This window comes from Scatophagus argus, chromosome 9, assembly GCF_020382885.2.
Source record: "Scatophagus argus isolate fScaArg1 chromosome 9, fScaArg1.pri, whole genome shotgun sequence".
Taxonomy (NCBI): Eukaryota; Metazoa; Chordata; class Actinopteri; family Scatophagidae; genus Scatophagus; species Scatophagus argus.
The window spans coordinates 396,173-422,498 of record NC_058501.1 but is presented as its reverse complement, the minus strand read 5'-3'; the positions used below and the strand labels follow the sequence as shown (position 1 = coordinate 422,498).

General features: G+C 40.9%; 1 protein-coding gene across 2 annotated transcripts in view; it reads right to left on the bottom strand.

Moving 5' to 3' along the window:
* Nucleotides 1-2,453: 2,453 nt before the first annotated feature.
* Nucleotides 2,454-26,326, bottom strand: part of kpna5 (karyopherin alpha 5 (importin alpha 6)) — a 39,734-nt gene continuing 15,861 nt past the window's right edge. For both annotated transcript variants that reach the window (XM_046400387.1, XM_046400386.1), the window contains exons 7-14: nt 22,942-23,030; nt 22,759-22,858; nt 20,329-20,492; nt 10,221-10,299; nt 10,001-10,126; nt 9,786-9,913; nt 7,881-8,059; nt 2,454-4,289 (exon numbers count right to left, since the gene is read on the bottom strand). In XM_046400387.1, coding sequence (XP_046256343.1) covers nt 4,102-4,289; nt 7,881-8,059; nt 9,786-9,913; nt 10,001-10,126; nt 10,221-10,299; nt 20,329-20,492; nt 22,759-22,858; nt 22,942-23,030 — 1,053 coding nt within the window. In that variant the 3' untranslated portion in view covers nt 2,454-4,101. The remainder of the gene's footprint in view (nt 4,290-7,880; nt 8,060-9,785; nt 9,914-10,000; nt 10,127-10,220; nt 10,300-20,328; nt 20,493-22,758; nt 22,859-22,941; nt 23,031-26,326) is intronic.

The following is a 26,326-nucleotide window of genomic DNA, read 5'->3' as shown; positions in this document are numbered from 1 at the left end:
CAGAGACAAGAATCCGAGACTAATAACGCAGTGTTCACAAAACAACCTGACACTGAACACAACAAAGAAAAAGGAGTTCAGAAAGAGTGCTCAGAAAGACCCAAAGCTGCTGGTCTATCGAGAGCCTGCTAAAATACTGCATCACAGTGTGGTAAGATCTGCAGCTGCCCTCTCCTCTTCCAGAAGGACATCTACACCTCCCGCTGCCTCAGCTGAGCAAAGGACATTGTGAAGGACAGTTCTCTCTTTCAGATTCCATCTATTTGACCCATTACCCTCTGGAAGACGTTAAGGGTGCATGAGAACAAGGAGAAAGAGACTCAAGAACCCAGAGTGATAACCACACTGAACTCCAACACGCACTGACAGCCCCTCCCCCATATACATTGACCAGGACATATATCCATTCTGATTTACTGGACAGTGCAATGTATTCATTTTGACTATGCAATATATTTATTACTATTTAATTTATTAATTCCATTCACATTGCAATATATCTTACAGGTGCCTTATTTATGTGATTTCAAAACATATAGCAGTAATCTGTAATGACTGATTTATATAAATTCATGTAAAATCTAGTTTCACTGTTGTGAAATAAGGGATTAAGTTTCATCTTCACATGAAATAGGGATTTTGTTTTTTAAATTAGTTGTTAGTTATATTGTGAAAATACTTACTATATCAGAAACTTACACGAATTGCTGAGTAAATTGTTTTAGATGTTCAAGTGTGACCGATATTCCTCCCACGATAAAACACAAGGCTGACTGGGCAGTCTAAGAGTCTGAGCTTTTGAATAGATCAGTAGCAAACAAGGAAACTATACTGTCCATTTAACTGTAGAACCCAGGAGCATCTCATCTGAACTTCTCACAGACAGCAGCAGCACTGCAGAGAAGAAAGGGTAATTCCTTCTGAGGTGTCAAATTCAACCTATCAGGGTCTTTTGCTAACAGAATGAATTTCAGGGTTTATGAGCAAGTGAATCAGCTGGGTCTCCATCCTCTTGTTACATGGATAGTGTTAGAGTGATAGAGGTGAGACTGCAATCATATCATATTGCTGTTGGTTCTTGCTAATTATGTGGTGACATCAGTTGTACAGCAAGATTTCTTCCTAAACAAGGATTCAAGGATTCAAGGAACTTTATTGTCATTTCACACATGTAGAAACATGAAGTGGAACGAAATTAGTTTCCCCGGTCCCGGTATAAGCCCAATAACCTAACAAAATACCTAATGCTATAAATATATAACAACACTATATAAATATAAAAAAACAATCAGAGTAAAAGATATAAACAAACAGAATAAAAAATATATAAACAGTGAACAGGGAGCAATAATATTTACAGCAGTACTGCGGTATTGTGTAAATGGCGGAGTAGTGCAAATGAAATGAGTAGTGCAGAGTTCTGTGCAAATGGCTGCACTGTGCAATGTTCCATGGGTGGTTGTCAGGAAAGGGGAGTGTGTGTGTGTGTGTGTGGGTGGGGTGTAAGGTATGGGGGTAGCAGCAGGGGCTACAGAGGACCTCCAGAGTTCAACAGTCTCACAGCTTCTGGGAAGAAGCTGTTCCTCAGTCTGGTGGTCCTGCTCTTAATGCTCCAGCCCTGGGGAGAGCCAGTGCTGAGGGTGTAAATGTCTGTGGTGGTGGATAGGCTGCGTCCCACAGTCTTCTGTGCAGCTTTCTCCACCCTCTGCAGAGCCTTCTTCTCTGCTGAGACAGGAAGGCACACCAGAGAAGAGCAGAGCTGTGTGGACTACAGAAGATATGTCATCCTCTGTGGATGGGTTCTTTCTGTATGCGTACTGGTGTGGGTCCACAGTGACATCGATGCAGTCTTTGATTCGGGCCATGACCAGTCTCTCAAAGCACTTCATGACTATCGGGGTGAGCGCTACTGGCCGATAGTCATTCAGGTTCGTCATTGTGGAGGTCTTGGGAATGGGGATGATTGTGGCGTTCTTCAGACAGGTGGGGACCATCGCCTGTTGGAGAGAGGTGTTGAAGATGTCCGTCAGTGGCCCTCTTCACTCCTGCCTTCAGCTCTCTTCTCACCGCCGTGAGTGCCAGTCTTTCACCTGACCTAAACGCAGCATCCCTGGCTTTCAGCAGAGACTGGACCTCCGCGTTCAGCCAGGGTTTCTGGTTTGCGTAGGTGGTTACTCTCCTGGTACTGGTAATATCCTCTGCACACTTGTGGATGTAACTGAGGACCGCAGATGTGTAGTCCTCCAGGTCCACCTCTCCCTCACGGACAGCTGCTTCCCTGAAGACCTGCCAGTCTGTGCGCTGGAAACAGTCCTGCAGTACCGGGACAGCATCGGCGGGCCACATGGTGATGGTCCTCTTTGTTGGCGTGCTACAAGTTACCCTTGCAGAAAAATTATTCATTCATTCTTTATTTGAAAGATTTACTGAAAAAAAGCACCAATGCAAATGTGTATGGTTTGATCCAAAAGATAAATTTATTAATTACAGTCACACAATAAAAGTGCACATCCCTACAAAGAAGAGTCAGGTATCATTCCAGAGAGCCTGACCTGTCACTCAGTCAGTGAGAGTAACTTGACTATGGCTTCATACAGTGATTCACTCTTGTTCACAAGCTGTTGGAGTTCTAACTCGCAGTTTACTGAGAGCCACATGAACACAGCAATGTCATTCCTAAAACAGGATAAAACAAAAACCTAAAACCTAAAAAATGACACAAAATTATACAAAACAGAAATATAGAGAGTACACATGACTGACTGTGCTTCATGTAATTTCAGCATTACAAATACTGTTGATTTCACGTTAATATTGATTGATTTCAGGTTTGGTTCTCCACCAATTACTGTCTTTTCATGGGTCAGGGGTAGCATAGGGTTAAAAATGAATCAAATCATAAAAAAAAAAAATCAAATGTCCTCCAAATAAAAGCAAATTGTCCAGGTTGAATAAAGGAGAAGTAGTGATGGACTGGAAATACTACAACTGCATATCAGTCCCAAACTATCACTGAATATCACACTGTCCCACAGCCACTTAAATACCTTAAAATACTTTCTTAAATGTATATATAATATACAAATCCCAACTGCAGTTGACTAAAACTATCACATCAAGAAAATGATTGCAGGCAGAAAAAAAATAATTTAAGATATAATTTGCTAGTTCAGAGTGAACAGAACAAAAATCTCAATTAACTAGCAAGATTGTTGCAGACAGTACACCATGTGGCATAGACAGCACCTGCCTTGCCCTGATAATGCTGAAATGCAAAACATTTAAAATAAGCAGCAAAGACAAATTTCAAACTAATTTGGGCCAGTTGGCCAGTTACATAATCCAGGAAGCAGTGTTCTTCAATCAGGGCTGAGGGAGGAGAGGAGAAGAGAAAGAGGATCTCTGCCACAGCCCTCACAAGACAAAAAAATTAAAAGAACCAGAGTCTCCAGGTGTTCGAGACGAAAGACAAAGAGCCCAGAGAAGCATGCACAGCTGCTTCAGACATTAAGCATGGCAACTCCAGGATGTACAAATCCACTATCTGCCTTCTGACAGATCAGTCACTGCATCCCAGGTCTGAAAACCAAGGATTTGATTCAAAATTGGATTCTAGCCATAACAAAAGAAAATAATCAGTCTGATGCTTCCTTTGTTCATTCAGGGCTTTTCTTTCCTAACTTACTTTCATTGAGTTTCTTTCTGAAAACTGAAGAGGTAGTTCCACATTGAAAATGGGATACTGATGCTGAGTTTCCAATTGTAACAAAAATATTATTAAAATCAATGAGAATGATAAAAAATGTAGGAAAGAATATCATACTGCATTACTTAAGAAAAAAAGAATTCATTCATTAAGAAACATTAGGATGAAAACTGAGCCCTTCAGGTTCCCATAGTCTCAAATGTGTTCTTACTTATCCTCTCCATGTTCACATATCTCTGTCCATCTCTCTCCAGAGTAGATGCTGTTCAGAGCACACTGTAGAAACTGAAAGAAGCTAGTGGAGCTGGCCTAGGAGACATGAGGTTAGGTCCCAGAAGAGTTCACAGGCCAGAAGGCTGCTGTCTCTGCCAGAGGGTTACAGATCAGGGGTGGGGTTAAAGCTGGAAACCCTCCATGGGTCCTTCCTGTTGCTGGAAGATGAACTGGCCTTGACTCTGGTCCACCTGTGGAGCCAAGCTGGGATCCTCCTCCTCTACACCAAAGTAGTGTTCGATCAGATCAAAGGCCTTCTGGTAGATCTCCTGGTTCTCGTGGCTCTGCAGGAACTCAATCTTGTCCAGGCCTGAAGGAGTACACCCACATATACACAGCTCAGGCTATTTCGAACTATATTTCACGCAATTGGTGTCAAAACACAACAGGATCAATTGAGTAATATGACAATTGTACAGTTGAAACCAGATATTTACATACACTTCAGAAAAAAAACACAAAAACTGTTTTTTTTGTTGTTTACTGTCAAACTTTAAATCAGAGTAAACTTCTTCTGTTTTAGATCAATAAATATTGACATATTTTTTTTTACATTTGTTAAGTGTCAGAATCAAGCAAGGGAGAATTTCATGGAATTTTTTTTTTTTTAATTGCTTTCATCAGTCAAAAATTTACATGCACATCCTTAGTATTTGGTAGAATTGCCCAAAACCTGGTTCACTTGAGCCAAACATTTCGGGTATCCTTCTACAAGCTTTCTACAATAGTTTGCTGGAATTTTGGCCCACTCCTCTTGACAGAACTGGTGTAACTGGGTCAGGTTTGTTCAGGTTTGTAGGCCTTCTTGCTCGCACTCGCCTATTCAGTGACGCCCTCAAATTTTCTATGGGATTGAGATCAGGGCTTTGTGATGGCCACTCCAATACCTTAACTTAAGCCACTTTGCAACTAATTTGGAGGTATGCTAGGGGTCATTGTCCTTTTGGAAGACCCATTTAAGATAAGATGAACTTTACTGATCCTGCAGCGGGGAAATTCACTTGTCGTGGCAGCTCACAAGAACAGAAAAAGAGTGCAGAAAGCAAAAAGTGTGCAAAAACAGTAACAAAAAATATAGAGATAAAAAAAATTAACAATTTACAAGTAAACACAGTACAGTATACAGCTATATACAAGTCATCATAAGGGAGGAAAGGAGGACTTGACTGTTGAGTTGTACAGTCTAACAGCATTGGGAATGAAAGACCTTCCTACCCTGAGGGTGTAGCAGTCTGCCGCTGAAGGAGCTGCTCAGAGCCTCCACTGTCTGATGCAGAGGGTGAGAGGTGTTGTCCATGAAGGACATCAGCTTGGCTAACATCCTCCTCTCACCCACCTGCTCCACGGAGTCCAGTGGGCAGACCAGGACAAAGATGGCCCTCCTGACCAGCTTGTTTAGTCTCTTTCTGTTCTGGTCTGTGCTGCCTGGTCCCCAACAGACCACAGTGTAGTGAATAGCAGAGGCTACCATAGAGTCATAAAAAGTCCTTAGGAGGGGCCTGCACACTCCAAAGGATCTCAGTCTCCTCAGAAGGTGGAGGTGACTTTGGCCCTTCTTGTACAGGGCATCTGTGTTATGTGATACAGTCCAGTTTATGGTTGAGGTAGACACTCACACCCGATACTTACACACCCAAAGCTTCTTAATCTCAGAATGGAATCATCTAGAGTTTTCTTTTTGTTTAATGACACAATAAAGTTAGTGTATACTTCCGACTTTGATTAAAGTGATATAAAATTACATAAAAATTCTCCCTTGCTCAATTCTGACATTTAACAAATCCAAAAAATACGGTAATCTTTATTGATCTAAAACAGAAAAAGTTTACGTTGATTTAATGTTTGACAGTAAAGAAAAAAAATGTTTGTGTTTTTTTCTGAAATGTATGTAAACATCTGGTTTCAACTGTATTTATCATCATGTTCCTGAATTATACTGACATTCTTTAAAATGTAACAGTATAGTACTGTTATATCACCACTACTTATTATCAAGCTGCCACAATAAGTCTCAAATTATCATCATCATAAATATTATAGCAGATATTATAGACATCATTATTATTTGTCATAGTTCGATTATTTCTGCTGTTATTAATGCGGTTGCTATGCATCTCTGTGGACATGGTCTAGACCTGGTCTATTTGGTTCTACAAATAAATTGAATAGAATTATTAAGTTCTCCCCTGACTGTATGAGTTATCAACTTGTTTAAAACAGTATTAAAAGACTGATGGAGCAAAAACTGCAAGCTAGTAACTACTTTTCAACTGAGTATTTGTTTGAACTAGGTCTGACTAGCTGTTCAGAAATCCAACAATAAGTTTGTGTAAAGTCATGTAAAGTACCTATCCATTTTTCATAACAAAAGCCAGGAGTCAGATAAAATCCAGGAGTCCAGCCTTCAAACTAGCCAGGGGTTAAAAACAAGGGCGAAAAAACTCCCAGTGGCTGTCATAAAATGTGCAGTTAAATATAATATACTTGAATTTAATAAATTCAACAATGATCTTGAAAATGGCATATGGGTGAATTTATTAAAGAATTAACCATCTTAAGTATTATCCCATTTCAATCACTGTAGATCAGGCATCTCAAACTGGTCCACAGGAGGGCCGGTGTGACTGCAGGTTTTTGTGCCAACCAACCAAGAGCACACCGTTTGACCAATCAACTGTCTGAAGACGGAGATCAGTTGATTAAATGAGTCAAGTCTGGTGTGCTGCTACTTGGTTGGAAAGAAAATCTGCAGCCACACCGGCCCTCCTGTGGACCAGTTTGAGATGCCTGCTGTAGATGCATGTTGTTTGTCTCAGCCAGACTGTTACTGCTTGCAGCAACATACAAGTGCCAGCAGATGGCAGTAACTACAGGTTACTTTATTGGTATAAAGTAACCTTGGAGGTCCCAGTGAGTAAAAATGACTGAAATTTGTCACACTGGAATGCAGAGCAAACCTGATCAGCATGGCACTCACAGATTTGATTTCAAATTCAAAGGGAGAGTTTTCAAGATCCAGTATGCACTGAAACCTGTTACTCTGTAAGTCGTTTTGGATAAAAGCATCTGCTAAATGAAGTGTAATGTAATGTAATGTAATAATAAAGAATAATTCAGGAAAGAAAGCTGTAAGTGAAAGCATTTTGAAAAGAAACAGCTATTGTTAACTGTCAAAAGCAGAGCATGGCTACAATGGATAAGTTATGCAGCTTGGAAGTAGAGACTATGTTTTCAGAGTGGTTCTCAGTGTGGGACTAAGGTGACCAAGTATCATGATAAATTATTAAGAAAAACAAAACATTGGAGATCTACTCTTCAGTGAATGATGGAGGTAAGACCTTTGCTGCTAGTAGGAGATGGCTACTAAGATTTCTACATTGCAACAGTTCTCACATCAGGTTAAGGTCACGCCCTTATGGCCCAGAAAGACCGACATTTGCTCACTGTGTTGGCAAGGCAGTCAGCACTAAGAAGACATCTTTGCGGTGGATTGAACAAACTGGATTTTGCTTGCACCTGAATTGTTATGATTGTTATATTTGACTGTGCTGCAAATAGGAATGGTTGTTAATGTTTATATCCAGATTATCTGAGATATGCTTTTTGCTCGTCATACAAACAATAAATAAATAAATGTATCCATTGAGTGAGTGATTTACACTATATAGACAAAAGTATTAAGACAGAACCTCTTTATTACTGAACTCAGGTGTGGTATAAGGCTGTTTTTCAGGGATTAGGCTAGACCACTTACTTCCAGTAAGGGAAATCTTAATGCATCAGCATACCAAGACATTTTGGACAATGCTATGCTTCCAACTCCACAGCAACAGTCCCCCCCGACCCCACAAACACTGTTTGTGAAGTGTAAGCATGTTAGTTGTGTGATGCAGAACTGTACCGTAAGCCTCTTCAATGAGGGCACAGTATGGGTTAATGCCTGTTCCGTTCTGTTTGGCTTCCTGTTCTCCCAGTCTGAGAATGTTCTCCAGACCATTCAAAGACACCTGCACAATCTTTGAGTCCATCACTGTCAGCAGATCACACATGGGTTTGATGGTATTCAGAGACACCAGATACCTATTCGCACAAAAGAGAAATGGTGAATCAATTATTTCAGTATTTAAGTATTTCAATTCAATTGTCATATACTGGTTTCAACCATTTCAACTTCTAAACTTTAAATATAAATTAAATTAATTTTTCCCCACATGCAGACCAAACTATGTCTAGACTGTCAGTGTTGATTTTTTCCAGACACATCCATAAGAGAGCTAAAATTCTCAGAGTTTTCTCAGAGTTCTTCTGTGTGTTCAATGCCCGCTTTTGCTTGCTGGCATGCCCTGAAAGAGAGGGTGTGTATCCCAAAAACTATGTCATCACACTTTTTCGTGTTAAATGCTACTAATTCTTTGTAAGAAGAAGCCCACAGCATGCACTGAGCTTTTCATATAAAATCGGACAAATTTTATTGGAAATTGCTGGCTTAGCTGGGTTCGCTGTCCCAGTTCGATGTCATCAGAGAGAGAAATCAATTTAGTGCTTAATTTGCTACCACTGCTCACTATTGTGGTTTATTTCATGTGCCTTCATAGCATGAATTCTCTCTTTCTTATTGTCACAAAGTGACCACTCGACGAAACAGGAAAATAACAATGTAACAACTCTTCCAATGTCGTGATACACAGAATTAAGTAAGCAACAAAGACCATAAAGGTAAAGAAGCTGCAATGAGAGGAGTCATATTCACGCAGTGTCTATTGTTTAGAATAAGTAGACTGAGTGCGATTAGTAAGGGACTTGTTGTAGGTTAATTTAAGTTTAAGGTTCCAGTAAGGGTTATGATTAGGTAAGTGGTGGTTATAGCTTAGCGTAAGTCTTCTGGAAATAAATATAAGTCAGTTTAACTGTTCTCTGAAGTTACAGAAACACAACTGTGTGTGTGCAGCTTATTTCAAACTACATCACTAAGTCACTTATCCTTGAGCCAATACATCAAATTTCCATTACATTGAAAGACTGAAATACACACATACAAACACACAGTGAGTGGACACTATGTTAAAGCTACATAAAGATTTGCCTTTCTACCTCTTTAATGTAGGGATGAAACTGCTGCTGTTAATGGTTAGTGTTACTGCTTAAATTTGGATTATCAGAAAAATTTTGTTCCATTGTCATGCTTTTTTTTTTTTTTTTTTTTTAAAAATCACAATAAATACTGTATAGCATCAACCAGTTAACAATAGCCTCCCATATACTGATCCAGCATGGGTTTGTTTTGAGTCAATGAAAACATGGTTCAGCCTCCTAAAAGGACTAAGTCTGAAGTCTGGTCATATTTTGTTTTTTTTATTAGAATGGTGAAAAAAACTTGATTGATTATGGTCACCCTGTTTGCAGAACAAAAAGAATTTCTTTTTTTTTTTTTTTGGGCAACACTTCAAAGTTATCACCAACCACTGCAAATGCAAAGGGGAAAATGTTATGGTTTGTTTAACTTGCTAATAGCTCATCAAAAATTTCAAATGAAACTTTCATTGTTACCTACTCTTCTACAAACACCACACGATTTTTTGCTGATGCACACGCTGTGGCCACACAACCACCGCAGACAATTACCTAACCCCCATTAATTGAAATGATTTCAGTGTGTGTACCAATGCTTTTTTACATTTTCACCCCATTTTAAAAATAGAGCAACAATAGCAGTAAATCATAAAACAACATTTCATATTGTTTCACCACTAGGTAAAAGAAAAACAAGTCTTAACAGCATAAAAAAGCTTAAGTCTGGTAAACATACCTTATCTGTGCAGGAGTGCCCCCAGAGGTGGCATTAGTAATAGCCCACGCTGCCTCCTTTCTCGTACGGAACTCGGCCTTCTGAAGAATCTCAATAAGAACTGGGAAGATGTTGGCATCAATCACATTCTGACAACAGAAGAAACACTGTCAAGTCACACATACACAGAACAGCAGCACAGATGACACATTTTACCCAAGTGAAGAAGCCTGTACCTGAATTTGAGCTCTGTTTCCTGCTGTGATGTTGGACACAGTCCAGCATGCCTCTTTCTTGATGGACTCTTTCGGACTGCTGAGGAGGTGGAGTAAACATGGTAGAGCTGAACAGTTCAAGATTACCTGGGATGACAAGTGAACACCACATTACATTTAATACTGTATGCAGACATAAAATGAGGGAAATGGTGTCTACTGTGAGTAACTGAGCCTCTACCTGAGTCTGGATGTCATCTCCTGTTACAATGTTGCCCACTGCGCGTAAAGCAGGAGAAACAACTTTATAGTCACTGTGCCTAGAAAAACACAAACATTCACAGAGTGTACAGCATAAGCTACTGAATTGTGTGCAAAAATTTAGATAGTATTACTATACTATACTATGATAATGATCATTTTCATCATCTATGCCAGGCATCTCAAACTGGTCCACAGGAGGGCCGGTGTGGCTGCAGGTTTTTGTGCCAACCAACCAGGAGCACACCGTTTGACCAATCAACTGTCTGAAGACGGAGATCAGTTGATTAAATGAGTCAAGTCTGGTGTGCTGCTACTTGGATTGGAAAGAAAACCTGCAGCCACACCGGCCCTCCTGTGGACCTGTCTGACATGCCTGATCTATGCATTGCATGAATCTGTTCAGTGAAAAAAAATTCAGGTTAGGGGCTTGTCACTGACAAAAAGAACAGCGGAAATCAATTCAAGACCACTGCACTGCGGCCACAAAAAACATCAGTTTCTGATAAGATCAACACTTAAAGGGAAATTTCAATTTACTTGTCACGCTTCCCGCAAATGTGGCTGCTGCAGCTAGAGGCTGCATTTGCCTTGTTCTCTTATTATCATGATGGCGCTGTTCCAGGTGGCTGCCTACTGCAGCAGCTCCTGACGTGCGTGCGGGATTTATTGTTTTTTATCTGTTATGTAGGTTTGTTTTTTTTGGTTGTAGTCTGTTATGTTGGTTTGTTTTTCTACGGTCTCACTGGATCAGTAATATAAAGCGGCCATGGTTTTTGTGTGCCTCAGTAATTACCGTCCAGTTGCCCTCACATCACATGCAATGAAGGTGCTGGAGAGGCAGGTGTTTGCCCACCTGAGGCCACAGGTGAAATAATATCTTAACAGTTTGTCTACCAGCTGAGTCTGGGGGTGGATGATGCTGTCATCTATCTGCTGCAGCGGGATCACTCACACTTAGATGGTGGTGATGGTACAGTGAAAACCACATTCTTTGATTTCTCCAGTGCCTTCAACATCATCGAGTCTCTGCTACTGGGTGAGAAGCTGTGGCTGATGGATGTCGGTGCAACCACTGTCTCCTGGATCACTGGTTACCTGACAGACAGACCACAGTTCATCCGGCTGTGCTGTGTCCTGTCTGATGTGGTGGTGAGTGATCTAGGAGTCCCACAGGGCACTGTGCTTTCCCCATTCTTGTTCAACTTATACACCACTGACTTTCAGTACAATTCTGAGTCATGCCATTTACAGCAGTTTTCTGATAACTCTGCAGTTGTGGAATGTATAAGGGGTGGACGGGAGGGGGAGTACAGATGACTGGTGGACAGATTTGTGAAGTGGGCTGGAAGAAATCACGTGCTGCTCCTTGTGGAAAAAAGACAAAGAGATGGTGATTGATTTCAGAAGGAAGGGAACAGTCTCACAGCCCCTGTGCATCATAGTTAGGAATGAGGAGGACTACAAGTACCTGGGAGTAACCATTGACAGGAGACTGAGCTGGAAGACTCAATGCACTGCTGTATACAAGAAGGGCTGCAGCAGACTCTACTTCCTGAGGAAGCTGATCTCCTTCAATGTGTGTAACAAGATGCTGGAAATCTTTTACGAGTCTGCTGTGCACTTTGTCCTCTGTGGTCTGCTGAGGGGGCAGCATTCCAGCCAGTGACGCCAACAGACTAAATACACTGATCAGAAAGGCAGGTGCTGCCATTGGCTACAGAATGAAGACTCCTGATGCGGTGGTGGAGAAGAGAACACTAAACAAACTATTATCTATCATGGATAGCCAGGATCACCCTCTCTGTCATGTACTGGACAGACAACGGAGCGCCTTTTCCAAAAAGCTATAGGACCGCTATAGGAAATCTTTTGTCCCACTATCTATACAACTCATCACCCCTGTGTGACAGATGAGGAGTTGTACAATAGCAGTTACTGGCTTCTTGCTTTATCTAATGGTATTTCTTTTAGAATACTTAACTTTATTTTTCTTTTGTTGACCAAGGTCTTTTTATTTTGTTATATTATAAAATGTTCTAGTAGACCCCTGATTGTGTATCTGATCTTCTCCAACTTGATATGGTACATGATTTCCCTAGTCCAATGACTGTATGTTGAAGTTGGGTCTATCCATTTCAATAATATTAGTCTCTTAGCTAGCAGAGAGCAGAAAGCCAGCATAGTTATTCCCCACATCTAAAGATTGGAGCTCATCTGGGCTACACCAAAAAGCGCAAAGAATGGAGATGGCGCTAGCCCTTTCCCAGAAATGTTAGGAAAGGTCTTAAAGATAGACTGCCAGAAAGTGCAAAGCCTCGGACATGTCCAGAACACGTGTAAGAGAATGGCTGGATTCCGTCCGCATCGATCACAAGTGAGGACTATGTCAGCTTTGATCTTAGAAAGTCTAACTTTAGACCAGTGCAGACGGTCTAGAATTTTGAACTGAAGCTGCAAGTATCAATAAAAATGTGATTTGGGAATATGATATTTTTGTACCAACTGCTCAAAGGAGGCAAAACTGCTGTCAATATACAGATCAGACAGTGAGACCATACCTCCTCCGGACCACCCATTAAGGACTGCATCCATTAATGATGGGATAAACATATGATTTTTTGCAATTGGTGCAGCCTGAGATAGCTCTGTAACTGAGAAGGATGTTATTTTTTTGTCACTTAGAATTTTATTGAAGTTTTATTTTTTTTTTACATTAAAAAAAACAAGCAAACAAAAAAACAAAACAAAACAAAAAAAAGGAAAGATACATATTTTCATTATGTATTCAATTGTAGAGTTCTAGAATTAGAACATAAACGGTAAGAAGGTAACAATAAACAGAATAACAGTCATGGTTATCGCTGATATCTATTATCCAAAATAAAGTACAGAGATTTGGATCAGTCATTCCTTATGTATTGTTTACCTTGTCGTACTGCATCCATTTCTCCCACTTAATCATGAATGCATTTTCTGTTAATCTAAGCCGATAGGTCATAGGTCATTGGGGCGGTCGTGGATCAGCGGTTAGGGTGTCGGACCCGTAACCGGTGGATCGCTGGTTCGATTCCCCGTACCGGTGTCCATGGCTGAGGTACCCTTGAGCAAGGTACCTAACCCCCACTGCTCCCCGGGCGCTGCACGCGGTCGCCCACTGCCCCGGGTTTGCTGTGTGTGTGTGCACGTCACTTGCAGTGGGATGTTCAGCCTTGCACCAGTTTCTTGTAATTACTTTTTTACACGCTACCAATAAAATAAAAATACCAATAAAAGATAAAATCTAACTTTTTCCAGAACATAGTTTTTCAGGCTTCCAAGAACATAGCTTTACATTTCCTTGGTATTACACATCCCAAAATGTCTTTCACTATATTATGCACACTTTCCCAGAACACGTACAACAAAAGTTTTTGGCACTACCAGAAGATGTGTGTGTGTGTGATTTGCTTCTCTCTCTCCGCATGACCGCCAACATGTATTTTGGGAATTAGCTTGTTTACTCTTCAGTTTAGGTGTAATGGAATTCCCTCCAAATTCTTGAATTTGTAGTTGTGTGCTGCGTTTCACACGTCATATCATTCTTCTTGGGTAATGTTTGTGTTCAGTTCTCTCTCCCACCTTTCTTATATATGTATAGTGTAGAAGCAGCTTCTGAGTCTCTCAGACTTTGGTACAGTACTGAGACTGCCTTGAGTTTAGTTCCACTGTATGTCCAGGTCATTACATCAAGTACACCGTTCGAAGCTTTCATAGTTTGTATTTCCTTTGCAATATTATTGCAATTTTATTAGATGTAAATACCACTCATGTAAATAATGCACATTTTCACTTTTTTTAAATTTAATTTTAATTTTATTATTTTTTTCTTTAAATTAAAATTTTTTATTTACCTATTTTTTTGGTAGCAGGGACACAAAGAATTTCACTGCACATTGTACCGTGTATGATTGTGTATGTGACAAATAAACCTATCTTGTATCTTGTATCTTGTATATAGTCCCTTAACTACAAATATCTAAAATGGTCCGTGTTCTCTAATCCATAATTCATTTTTAAATCCTGAAAATGATTTCCATTCTTTATCAATGTACACAAGGCTGTGAGTCCTTTCTTACTCCAGTTCTTGAAATTGTGGTCACTTAAGCTTGGTTTAAAACTGTCATTATATGCAAACCAACTTAGCAATTTTATATCTCTCTCTAATATGTATTGCTTGATGAAATCAAACCAGATATTCAATGTGTGCAAAGTTATTGGATCAATTGTACCTTGTAATGACTTCATTAACAAAGAATGGCCGATCAGGGACTGGGTTGGAATACCTGCCACCGCCCTCTCAATGTCTTTACACTTTGCAATATAGTCTTCGTCACACCACTTGACCACTGGTCTGAGTTGTGCCGCAATGTAACAATATTTCAAACTGGGAAATGCCATACCTCCTTTATCTTTTCCCAGTTGTAGTGTACGATATTTTATGCGTGGTTTTTTGCCATTCCATATAAATCTGGAGAACATTTTATCCCAGATTTTAAACTTTTCTTGTGAAATCCTAATAGGCAGACATTGAAAAAAATAGTCTGGGGAGGATATTTATTTTTATCACTTCAAGTTAAGATCTAATGTCATAATTTACTTTATAAAGGTGGGCGAGCTGTTTTGCTAATACTTAATAGTTTCTGATTGCCATTTTAATTGGTGAATTTTCTTAATTTGTGGGGATGGTGTATAATTAAAGGTCAAGATCTGTGTTTTATTTACATTTATTTTGTATCCTGAGTGTTCACCAAAATTGGATGGATAAGATGCATCAACTTAGTCAAAGTCTTGCTAGGGCTGTCCAGAGGTGATGATATGATAATATCATCCGCAAATAGACTTATTATGTGTTCCTGTCCATTAATATTAATCCTTTTTATTTCCTCACTCTGTCTGATTGCCTGTGCTAATGGCTCAATATATATAGCAAAGAGGAGTGGGGACAAGCAACATCCCTGTCGCGTACCTCTTCCTAACATTATTCTTTCCGTCAGGCTCCCATTAACTTTTATTCTGGCTGTTGGATTTTAATAGATACTTTTGATACAATTAAGTTAGTCTTTATTAAATCTGAATCATTCCAATAGTAAATATAAGAAGTCCTTGTTTACGCTAACAAAGATTTATTCAGCATCGAGACTCAGCAGAACAGCACTGTTTTTATTAATTTGTATTGTGTTAATTATCTGGATGGTCCTCCTGATGCTATCTTGTGTCTATCTTGTGGCGCCCTGGAATAAAACTGGTTTGGTCTTCATCAATTAGATCATTTATAAATTTCTCATATCTTTGTGCTATGTAGATGTATATCTTATAATCCACATTAATAACTGATATTGGTCTAAAGTTAATATCATATTCTGTGTCTTTTCCTTCTTTGGGAATTACTGAAATGATTTCCAGGATGGCGGCAAGTCGCCTTCTTTGAGAGTCCAATTAAAGGAAGCTGTGAGAAGAGGTATCAGTTCCTCCTTAGAAATCTGTACCACTCTGATGTTCACTCGTGCACTCGTTCGATATCCTTATTTAAACTCGAGAACAGGGGCTGATAGTTAGCAGCATAAAGATCTTTATGTCTATCTGTGATCCATATGCCGAGGTATTTGATTATTTTAGGGAAGTGAGTTTAAGGATGTCTCACCATTACTAGTACCAACAGGCATCAGCGCGCTTTTCTGAATATTAACCCTGCATGTCGTCCCCATAAAGGGAGACATTATGCTCCTCTCCTGCTTATTGAATTCCTTTGATATCAGTATTTTTTTTCAGAGCTAGAGTTGGTGGTTCCATTGCAACTGCAAAAAGAAGTGGTGACATCAGGCATCCCTGTCTTGTGCCACCTTTAAGCTAGAAAAAACGGGACGGATTATCAACAGCAACCACTGTTATATAAAAGTCTGATCCACGATATGAGAGGACTACGTCTGGCACGCCTGGTGGAGAGGGGCTATAAAGAATGTGAAAAAGGTGACTGACATTGAAAAAAGAGTAACAATTTTTGATAAAAACCTATTTGGTTAGGAAGGAAGAACACCCTCCAGTCAGCATGCCAGAACTTTGGTGAGGATTTTTGCATCAAGGAGAGAAACTGGGTGAAATGAATTGCACTCCACAGGATTTTTTCCTTTCTTGAGAATTACAGAAATAACTGCTTGGCACATGGTCAGAGGTAAGGTCTTAAGTGAAAGTGATTCTTCAAAAACTGACAGTAGTAAAGGGGCAAGTTGGCCTGAGAATTTTTTGAAAAAATCCATCGGATAGCCATACGGCCCTGGGGACTTGCTGCTTTGCACAGATTTGATTGCAGATATTATCAACTATGCTTGGGTCTATGGATGGAACACGTAGGGATCTTAAAAAATCCTCCATCACGGAGGGTGCTGTTGAAGGTTCTGATGTGTATAATGATTGATAGAAATTTTGAAAACAGGAGTTAATTTTGAGGATATCTGTACTCGTCAAACCTTGTTCATCATTGATTTCAGATATAGTCTGATTGGCAGTTCATTGCTGTCACTGATAAGCGAGAATTCGTCCAATTTTTTCCCCATGTTCGTAGAATCCATGTCAAGATTTGAAAAAGAGATAGGCTGTATTGATGGCTGTATAATGTATCTAGTTCCAGTATCTGATCTGTTACCTCTTTAAGGCACACTGTATTTGTTTTCATTTTATTCGCACAGTAAGAAATGATTTGGCCACGCAGATATGCTGTTAGAGATTCCCATACAGTTGAACAGGACATTCCTGGTGTTGGATTAGCGTCACGAAAAACTTTTATTTCAGATGAAATGATATTGGTAAAAGACTCTTCTGATAGGAGAATAGGATTAAGCCTCGAAGGGCGGAAGCAATGCTGCATGTTAGGAATGCAGATTTTCATGGTTAAGGGACCATGGTCTGAGATGAGTATGGGTATAGTCACACTTGGTTACAGAGGAAAGAAGTCTTTTATCCAGGAAAAAGGTATCTATACGAGAATAGCTCTAATGAACTGGGGAGAAAAAGGAGTAGAAGTGGGATTTAGACAAAGAAGTCTTTTGGAAGAACTGCGATCTAAGGCAGGGGAAAGTATGCAATTTATATCACCACCAAGGATAAGATGGTGTGGTGTCATGTTTGGTAAGTGTGAAACTTTTTGTTTTAAAAGAATGTTGGATTATCCCAATTTGTTGAAAAAATATTGGCCAGGATGACCGGAAATGAAAAAAATTGCCCTGTCACAATAATGTCGCGCCCTGTCACAATAATGTCGCGCCCTGCAGAATCAGAATCAACATTAGTCATTGTAATTGGTATATTTTAATCGACTAAGATGGCTGCCCCCCTAGTCTTTGAGTGGAAATTAGAGTGATAAACTTGTCCATCCAGCCCTCTGGTCAAATTAGGATCAGTCATAACCTACTGAGTAAGAGATGCCACGCACTTGAAATTTACATCTGGCTAAATAAACAGAAAGGAAGAAAGTTAACTTTATTTTTCTGACAATATTCTTGCCAGTTCCGTTGTAGAGATTTGGGGAAATGAGAACTCACACAAAAGAACATGAATCAGGTCAAGGTGTGCAAACCCCCTTCATCTTCTCCATATAAAGATGGGTTTTATGGAAATCAATTTTTAAACACGTCTGAGTCTTGCTCAGAGTAAACACAGAGATCAGCCACCAGTAAATGCCTGTCACTGCACAGAGATCGACACTTGGGGCAACTTGCCAGCTGACTAAATCACCCTTTATATTGATCTGCACACAGCGTGGTGTCTACATGTGTGAGACTGACATTATAAGGAAAGTCAAACAGCAATGGCAGATTATCCTGTGAGGAAATTTATGAAGACAAATCATTTCACTTTAACTGTTGACCAGAGTAGACATACCAGAGACAAACCAGAGTAGACATACAAGGAGCTAAATCAAATAGAAGAGTAAATGGTAAATAGACAGCATATATAGTGCTTTTCTAGTCTTATCAAACTACCACAACCATTCACAATATGGTGGTAGCAGAGGCTACCATGCAAGGTGCCATGTGCTCATCAGAACACTCCACACTCACACAATCTCACCCCAATCAGAACAGCTATCAGAAACAATTTGGGTTCAACATCTTGCCCAAGGAAACTTCAACATGCTGCTTGAGTCAGAGTTCAAACCACCAACCTTGCGACTGGTGGATGATCGCTCTACCTCCAGCAACATATTAAAGAATTTTTGCTGACCTACAACGAGTGATCATTACTATTGTTAGTTGAGACTAAAAGCCAAGGAACTGTTGAACCACCATTCTGTAACAGTGTGAAAGCTACATTAAACAACAGGGAAACACAGCACTGACATTCTGCTTCACAATAAAATATTTGATAGCATAAACATGAACCCAAGTATTAAACTGACTACAGGTAATTAAAAGAAGGTGATTACCTAGACAGAGCTTCACTTTTTCTTTTACGATATGAACACGATAAAGTACCCTCAGGTCCTAGACAATAGAATGTAATAATATTACACTGTAACAGGTCATCTGGTCATGCATTGTCACATACACTGCTCAAAAAATTCAATGGAACACTTTTTAATCAGAGTATAGCATCAAGTCCATTAAACTTCCGGGATACTGATATGGTCCCGTTAAGTAAGAGAGAGGGTTGTTAATCAGTTTCAGCTGCTTTGGTGTGAATGAAATTAACAACAGGTAAACTAGATGGGCAACAGTGAGACAACCCCCAACAGAAATGTTTTTACAGGTGGAGGTGACTGACAATTTTCTCATCTTTTCTGAGTGTTTTTCACTAGTTTTGCATTTAGCTAGAGTCAGTGTCACTACTGGTAGCATGAACCACCTGACCTTGCACCACCTCAACAGCATGGAGGAGATTCCAGGAGTCAAGCAATTACTCTAGGAGTGCTGAACTGGGCTGCAGAAGGTCCTTAACCCATCAGTAGGACAGGTATCTGCTTCTTTGTGCAAGGAGGAACAGGATGAGCACTGCTAGAGCCCTACAAAATGAACAACCAGAAATAGTCTTCATGAGGGTGGCCTGAGGGTCTGACATCCGTGCCATAGAACACCAGAACTGGCAGGGCCGCCACTGGCGCCCTGTGCTTTTCACAGATGAGAACAATTTCGCCCTGAGCACATGTGACAGATATAAAAGGGTCTGGAGAAGCCGTGGAGAACATTATGCTGTCTCTAATATCGTTCAGCATGACCAGTTTGGTGGTGGGTCAGTGACGGTCTGGACAGGCATATCCATGGAGGAACACACAGACCTCTACAGACTAGAGACTAGAGACTACAGACTAACGGCACCATGACTGCTATTAGGTGTTGGGATGAAATCCTTGGACTCATTGTCAGACACTACGCTGGTGTAGTGGGTCCTGGGTTCATCCTGGTGCATGACAATACCCAGCCTCACGTGGCAAGAGTATGCAGACAGTTCCTGGAGGATGAAGGAATGGATACCATTGACTGGCCCCCACGCTCGCCTGACCTAAATCCAATAGAACACCTCTGGGACATTATGCTTCGGTTCATCCAATGCAGCCAGGTGGCTCCTCGGACTGTCCAGGAGCTCAGTGATGCCCTAGTCCAGAACTGGGAGGAGATACCCCAGGACACCATCCATTAGGAGCATGCCCTGACGTTATCAGGCATGCATACAAGCACATGGGGGCCATACAAACTACCGAGTATCATTTTGATTAGCTGCAATGAAATTTCAGCAAAATGGACTAGCCAGCCGCATCATTTTTTCACTTTGATTTTCGGGGTGCTATTGAATTCAGCCCTCTGTAGGTTGATAATTTTCATTTCCACCAAACGACGTGGCATCCTTCCATTCCTAACATTACCAGTTCCATTACCCAGTCCATATAAGTATAGATATCCAGCATGATTTTTCAGCCATTGCGATCTGATGGGTTTTCAAGGTGTTCATTTAATTTTTTTGAGCAGCCTGACATTTTGATTCAAATTGGCATGTTCTCTCTCTAGAGAACCAGGAAATGACTACTCTGCTGTAATGTGGGCCTGCCTGTTACTTACATGAGCAGCTCCACTAGTCTGCGGCAGACACCAGAGTCAATAACCGTCTGGATCTTCTCATTGGGGCCATCAGAAAGGTAGGACAGAGCCCAGCAGGCATCTGCCAGAGCATCGGGATCACTGCTGAACAGAAGCCTGGACAGCACGCTGAGACAAGGAGAAACCTGACACACACCAGATTCAAGGTCATAAACGAAACAACACCAGAGCTGATAGAACAATTCAAAATTTAACACTGCAAGCAGAAGGAAGGCAAGGAGAGAGGCAAAGTCCCTCCCCTTATGGTGGATCACCGTGGGGTCTTATTTCAGAAAACATGTTTATCATTGTTAATGGCAAGAGACAAATAATTTTTCTGATCCATAAATTAAAACATATGATGCAAGTGTAAAAGATAATTTTGCAACTCCAGACAGACAGTTTGTCATAAACCTTTTGAAGTGCAAGACTACAAAAATACGTAAGCAGAAGGACTACAGTTCACTAAGCAGTTCCACACTTCTGTTGGGATCTCTGGTCATGTGCTCAGGAGAACAACAGAGGCCTATATGTCCCCCCAGAAGCCTAAACCAGAGGCCTACATGTCTCCCCAGAAACCTGAACTAGAGTGACTGACCATTGGAGACACCACCCCCCCCCCCCCCCCCCCCCCCCCCCCAATTTACACCTAGTGGTAAAATTAGAATTCAAATGCAGACCCAGCACAGACATTGGCTGTGGTCTAGTCATCTCCACAGGGGTCCGAGGTGACAGCATCCAGGTAATATAAAGGCACCGCCCCTCATACGGCCCCGTGCGTCGCCGTGACAGTGACAGCTACACCAGACTCTCCTAGGTGTCCAAAAGTCGCCAAAAGGGAGCAACATTCAAACGTCTGATTACCATTATCTTTGAAACCCTGGGTCACAGTCTGCAACTTGCTGGCCGAGAAATAGACTGCTGTGTTTTTCTTTTATTTTTTTCCTTTTTTCTTTTCCGACGTGGATCGCTGCGCAATCAGCTGATTTCATGTTAATGAGAGGACCGTGTCAACGTTGTTACAGACGTAACAAAGTCAGTCTTTTTTTTCCACAGATGATTTTTCCTGCTGCCGCCGAGGAACAAATCCGACCGCATCGCCAGAGGAGCGAGGTAACGGACTGTCAGCACCCCACTGAGGACAGCGCTGTGAACGTTCAAGCGGATTATTACTTTTCAAACTCTGCAGGATCGGAGCAACTAAACAGTAAGAGGCTTATGTCAGGGCAGAGGCATTATTAGGATAAGCTATAGTTATTTGTTTATGACTTGTAACTTGCAAGTGCTGCATTCATTTATCTTGATTGCCCACCCTGGTCAGTTCAGTGGGGTCACGCATCATCAGTTAAAGGTCCAATACCTAATCAGATAAACTTCAGTTTACTGATTCCACTATTGTGTGATGATGGTGTGGGACTCAAAACAACTGAGGTGATGATCTTTATTGGGCTCTTTGTCTTCTTTTATCCCTGTATTTTCCCCTCACACTTTCACACATTATTTCATTACATTGAGGCAAAGGCCCGAGCACGCGATCACGAACCTCCTCACAGAACACGTGACGCTCGAGGGTCTTTGCCCTTTGTCCTTTTGGGTTGCCACGTAAGCCACATCACATGGCCACCTGCCATCTTGGCTCGGAAGAACACGCCCCACGTGTCACTCCGCTGCCATCTTGGCTCTCACTGACACGTCACTCACGCGACTCCACCGCCATTTTCTTTCTCTCTTTTCTTCATGCATGCACGCACGCGCACACACACACACACATTCCCTCTCTGAACAGTACACCTATATATACATATATAGACACACATATGTATATACATTTATAAATATATCCTCGCTGCTGTACCCGTGTTACCCATTGCAGTTAGTAGTGAATGTGTGTAGATAAATAGCGTTTATTACAAAGTGATACTTAACTCTGGATGGCTGTTGCTGGTTAATAAATCCTGTTTTAATTTAACTTGTCGTTGTCTGTGGTTATTGTGAACATACCTGTGATAACAGCTGCTTTCATAACAGTTAGTGCTTGGATTTACCCCTCACCCAGTCTTAAGAGACTGTTATTTCCCACTCAATAATTTGGCTATTCGCCCTGGTGACAGAATACACTGATTTTGTTTCAATGATTATTTCCCATAATTATTGACCTTCTTGCCAATAACCAGATTGCTCCTACTAGTGCACAACACTTCCTAGATCTGAAAAAATATTTTGAAGTTGACTAACATCATATGTGTAATTCATGGCACAATTTAAAAGAAAGCAAGTTAATATTTTTCTCACCATTAACTACTGTACATATTTTTTTCTGAAAAAAGGTCCCATGGGGGATACTTGAAGAAGAGGAACATCACCTCTCTGTGGGCTTCTGCATTCCAATTACATTATGACATGTAGCCTTACCTTGGAAAAATCAGGTGGTGGGTTCTTCCCTCGGCAGAGGTTGGACAGAGCCCATACTGCATTGCGGGTTGTTGTGAGGCGGCTGGACTTAGCAAGTAACCTGAACAAGACAAGACAGAATCCAGTTATGGTATTATCGCAGAATATTTGACACCTTCAAACATACAGAGGATGGAGACTTACTGTTGTAGAGATGGCAGGATGCCACAGTTGAGCACATAGTCTCTGCACTCAGCATTATCCCCTGCTATGTTCCCCAAAGCCCACACTGCCTGAAACACAACATACAGTCAACATGTCTCAGTGTCTAAGTGAGAATGTGCTGCAGTAAATGATCTTTTAAGATGTTAATAACTATTAATGCATCAAGGCCTGACGGTCAGTTCCTGATTCGGATCTGTATATAGAAGGCTTTGGTACACCAATTCAAAGTCATAGTCTTCACTTTCAGGTCAAGATATCTACAGATGGGCCTGAGTTTTCACTAGGTGACTGCCAATACTGGTCACTGGACGGTGTTTCACCAGCATATTAGGAAAACCAGTGACTCTCCTACTCTCCTCCTCCTTCTCCTCCCTTACCACTGATTACAACTACTGTTTAATATTTTTTTTTATTTAATGTCTGATCAGAGAACAAAATTGAGGCACTTGAAGGTTACTTGATTTTAGCACTTGGAATATTTTGAGCAATACTCAGATATTAATAATCAGAAATACTTTATTGATCCCTGGGAGAAATTTGGTAAGCACATAGATGTTATATGAACACATATTAACCTCAATGAGGATTAAGATATATCTGCCAAGAAAATTTCGACTTCTCCTAATAGTAAACCATGAGTAACAAAGGAGTTAAAAAGCATCAAAAAAGTAAGTAAAAAGAAAAGGGTATAGTGCGGAACAGCTCAATAAAGGAGAGAGTTTAATAAAGAGTTGACGCAAGCAGTGAGACGGACTATTTAAATTTTAAAGTCATTTAATATATTTTAGTTGCAGATAGACTTAACTATTATAACATGCATAAAGTCTAGTGAGAGATTATGTCAGGGACAAACACTATCAGGTCCTTAATTGATTCAGAATCAGAATCAGCTTTATTTGCCAAGTAGGAGTGACCATACAAGGAATTTGACTCCGGATTTTTCTCTCTCCTGTGCACCATACAAAATACAAAAAATAAAAATAAAAAACAACAACAAAAATAAAGTATTTACATAAAGAAAAAACAAGATATAAACATATGTACATGTAGTGCAGTGTGATGATTCATGCAATGGCAGGTGAATTACGGGGAGATCAGGGAGACAGCCTGGGGGAAGAAACTGTAATGCCTTCCAGAGGGAAGCAGATCAAACAATTTGTGTGCAGGGTGTGAGGGGTCTGCAGTGATGCTTCCTGCCCATTTTTTTTACCCTGGACTGGTATAAGTCCTGAATGGAGGGCAGGTCAGCCCCAATGATTTTTCCTGCAGACCTGATTATCCGTTGCAGTCTGCTCCTGTCCTGTTTGGTGGCCGATCCAAACCAGACAGTGCAGAAGTGCAGAGAACAGACTGGACTATGGAGGTATAAAAGATGGTCAGCAGCTCCTGAGGCAGGTTGAACTTCTTCAGCTGTCGCAGAAAATACAACCTCTGCTGGGCCTTTGTCCTGATGAGGTCTATGTGGGACTTCCACTTGAGATCCCGGGTGATTGTGGTTCCCAGGAACTTAAAGGAGTCCACAGCAGACACTGTGCTGTTGAGAATGGTGAAGGGGGGTAAGGTGGGTGGGTTCTTTCTAAAGTCCACTGTCATCTCCACAGTCTTGAGCGGGTTTAGCTCCAGGTTGTTCCGACCACACCAGAGGACCAGTTGGTCGACTTCATGTCTGTAGGCCCCCTCATCACCGTCCCTGGTGAGGCCAACTACTGTTGTGTCGTCCGCAAACTTAAGTGGTTTAATGGATGGATCCCCTGAGGAGCAGTCGTTTGTGTATAGGGAGAAGAGCAGCGGGGAAAGAACACACCCCTGTGGGGCACCAGTACTGATGGACCTGGTGCTGGAGGTGATGCTCCCCAGCCTCACCTGCTGCCTCCTGTCAGTGAGGAAGTTGTAGATCCACTGAGAGGGGGAGGCCGGCACTGTGAGCTGTGAGAGCTTCTGGTGAAGGATTTCTGGAATGATGGTGTTGGATGGGGATGACACAGAGGTTGAGTGTTGTGGGTGAGGTGGGTGATGGGTGTGAAAACCAGCAGTAGAAGCTGTTCAGCTCCTCTGCCAGTACCTTGTTACCCACAAGGTGGGGGGCTGGGCTCCTGTTGTTGGTGATGTCTCTCAGGCCCTTCCACACTGAGTCAGGATTGTTGGATGAAAACTTGTTTTTCAGCTTCTCAGAGAAGCATCTCTTTGTAGCTCTGATCTCCCTTGTCAGTGTGTTCCTGGCCTGTTTGTACAGGGCCCTGTCCCCACTTCTATGGGCCTTCTCCTTGACCTGGCGCAGCTTTCTTTTAAATTGTGCCATGAATTACACATATGATGTTAGTCAACTTCAAAATATTTTTTCAGGTCTAGGAAGTGTTGTGCACTAGTAGGAGCAATCTGGTTATTGGTGAACCATGGTTTATTGTTGTTGTATGTGCAGAAGGTTTTGGTCTGCACACGAGTCCTCACAAAAACTGATGTAGGATGTCACAGTGTTGGTCAGCTCGTCCAGGTCTGTGGCTGCAGCCTGAAAGACACTCCAGTCAGTGCAGTCAAAGCTGTAACTAATTAATTTCTGCCTATAGGTTGAGATGGGATGGACCATGCAGTGGTCAGAGAGTCCCAATAACATTAACCAATAATGGAAAAACTGTGGACTGGTGCAACTAATCTTTCTTGCATTTAAATGTACTAAAACACAGACCAACAATCATACATAGTGCAAATGGTGACATTGCCCAGAGCTTGGGAACCGTGTTTGACGAAACACTGAAATTTAGTGAAAATACAGATGTCCCTGTGAAAGAGACTCCGCAGTATCTCTACTGTCTAAGGGTGGGGCAATTCGTCAACGTAACTAATGCCATCGATCATGAAAATATGTTGACTTGCATAACGTGTCAGTATGTCACAATAAAGCATGGACTGCCCAGTAAAAGTACAGATTACCCTGGAGAAAAAGTTGTAGCTAAAAATCATCACCTACAATCATCTAAGCATGAAGTACATTGTTATAGTCTGTAAATCATTTCAGTTATTTTCCTAGGCCCACATTTTTGTAAAAACTATTTGCCAGTTTTTATCTTAAATGCATATAACGGCAATGACGAAATAAATCCATGTAATAAACATTTTAAGCTTCAAGTACTGAAATTTTATTGGTTTGTTTTTAAGAAAAGATTGAATAAATACTGAAACAATGAGATAAGTTCTTGATGCTTTGGGTAAATTGCTTGAGTAATATAAAAATATTTAAATCTTTAAAATAATGAATAAATTGATCTTTAGAGTAACTGGCTAATCGAAAAATAATTGTTAGGTTCAACCCTACTTTTCATGCATTTGCATCTAGCCTTACAGATTACAGTAACTCTTTAAAATAAAA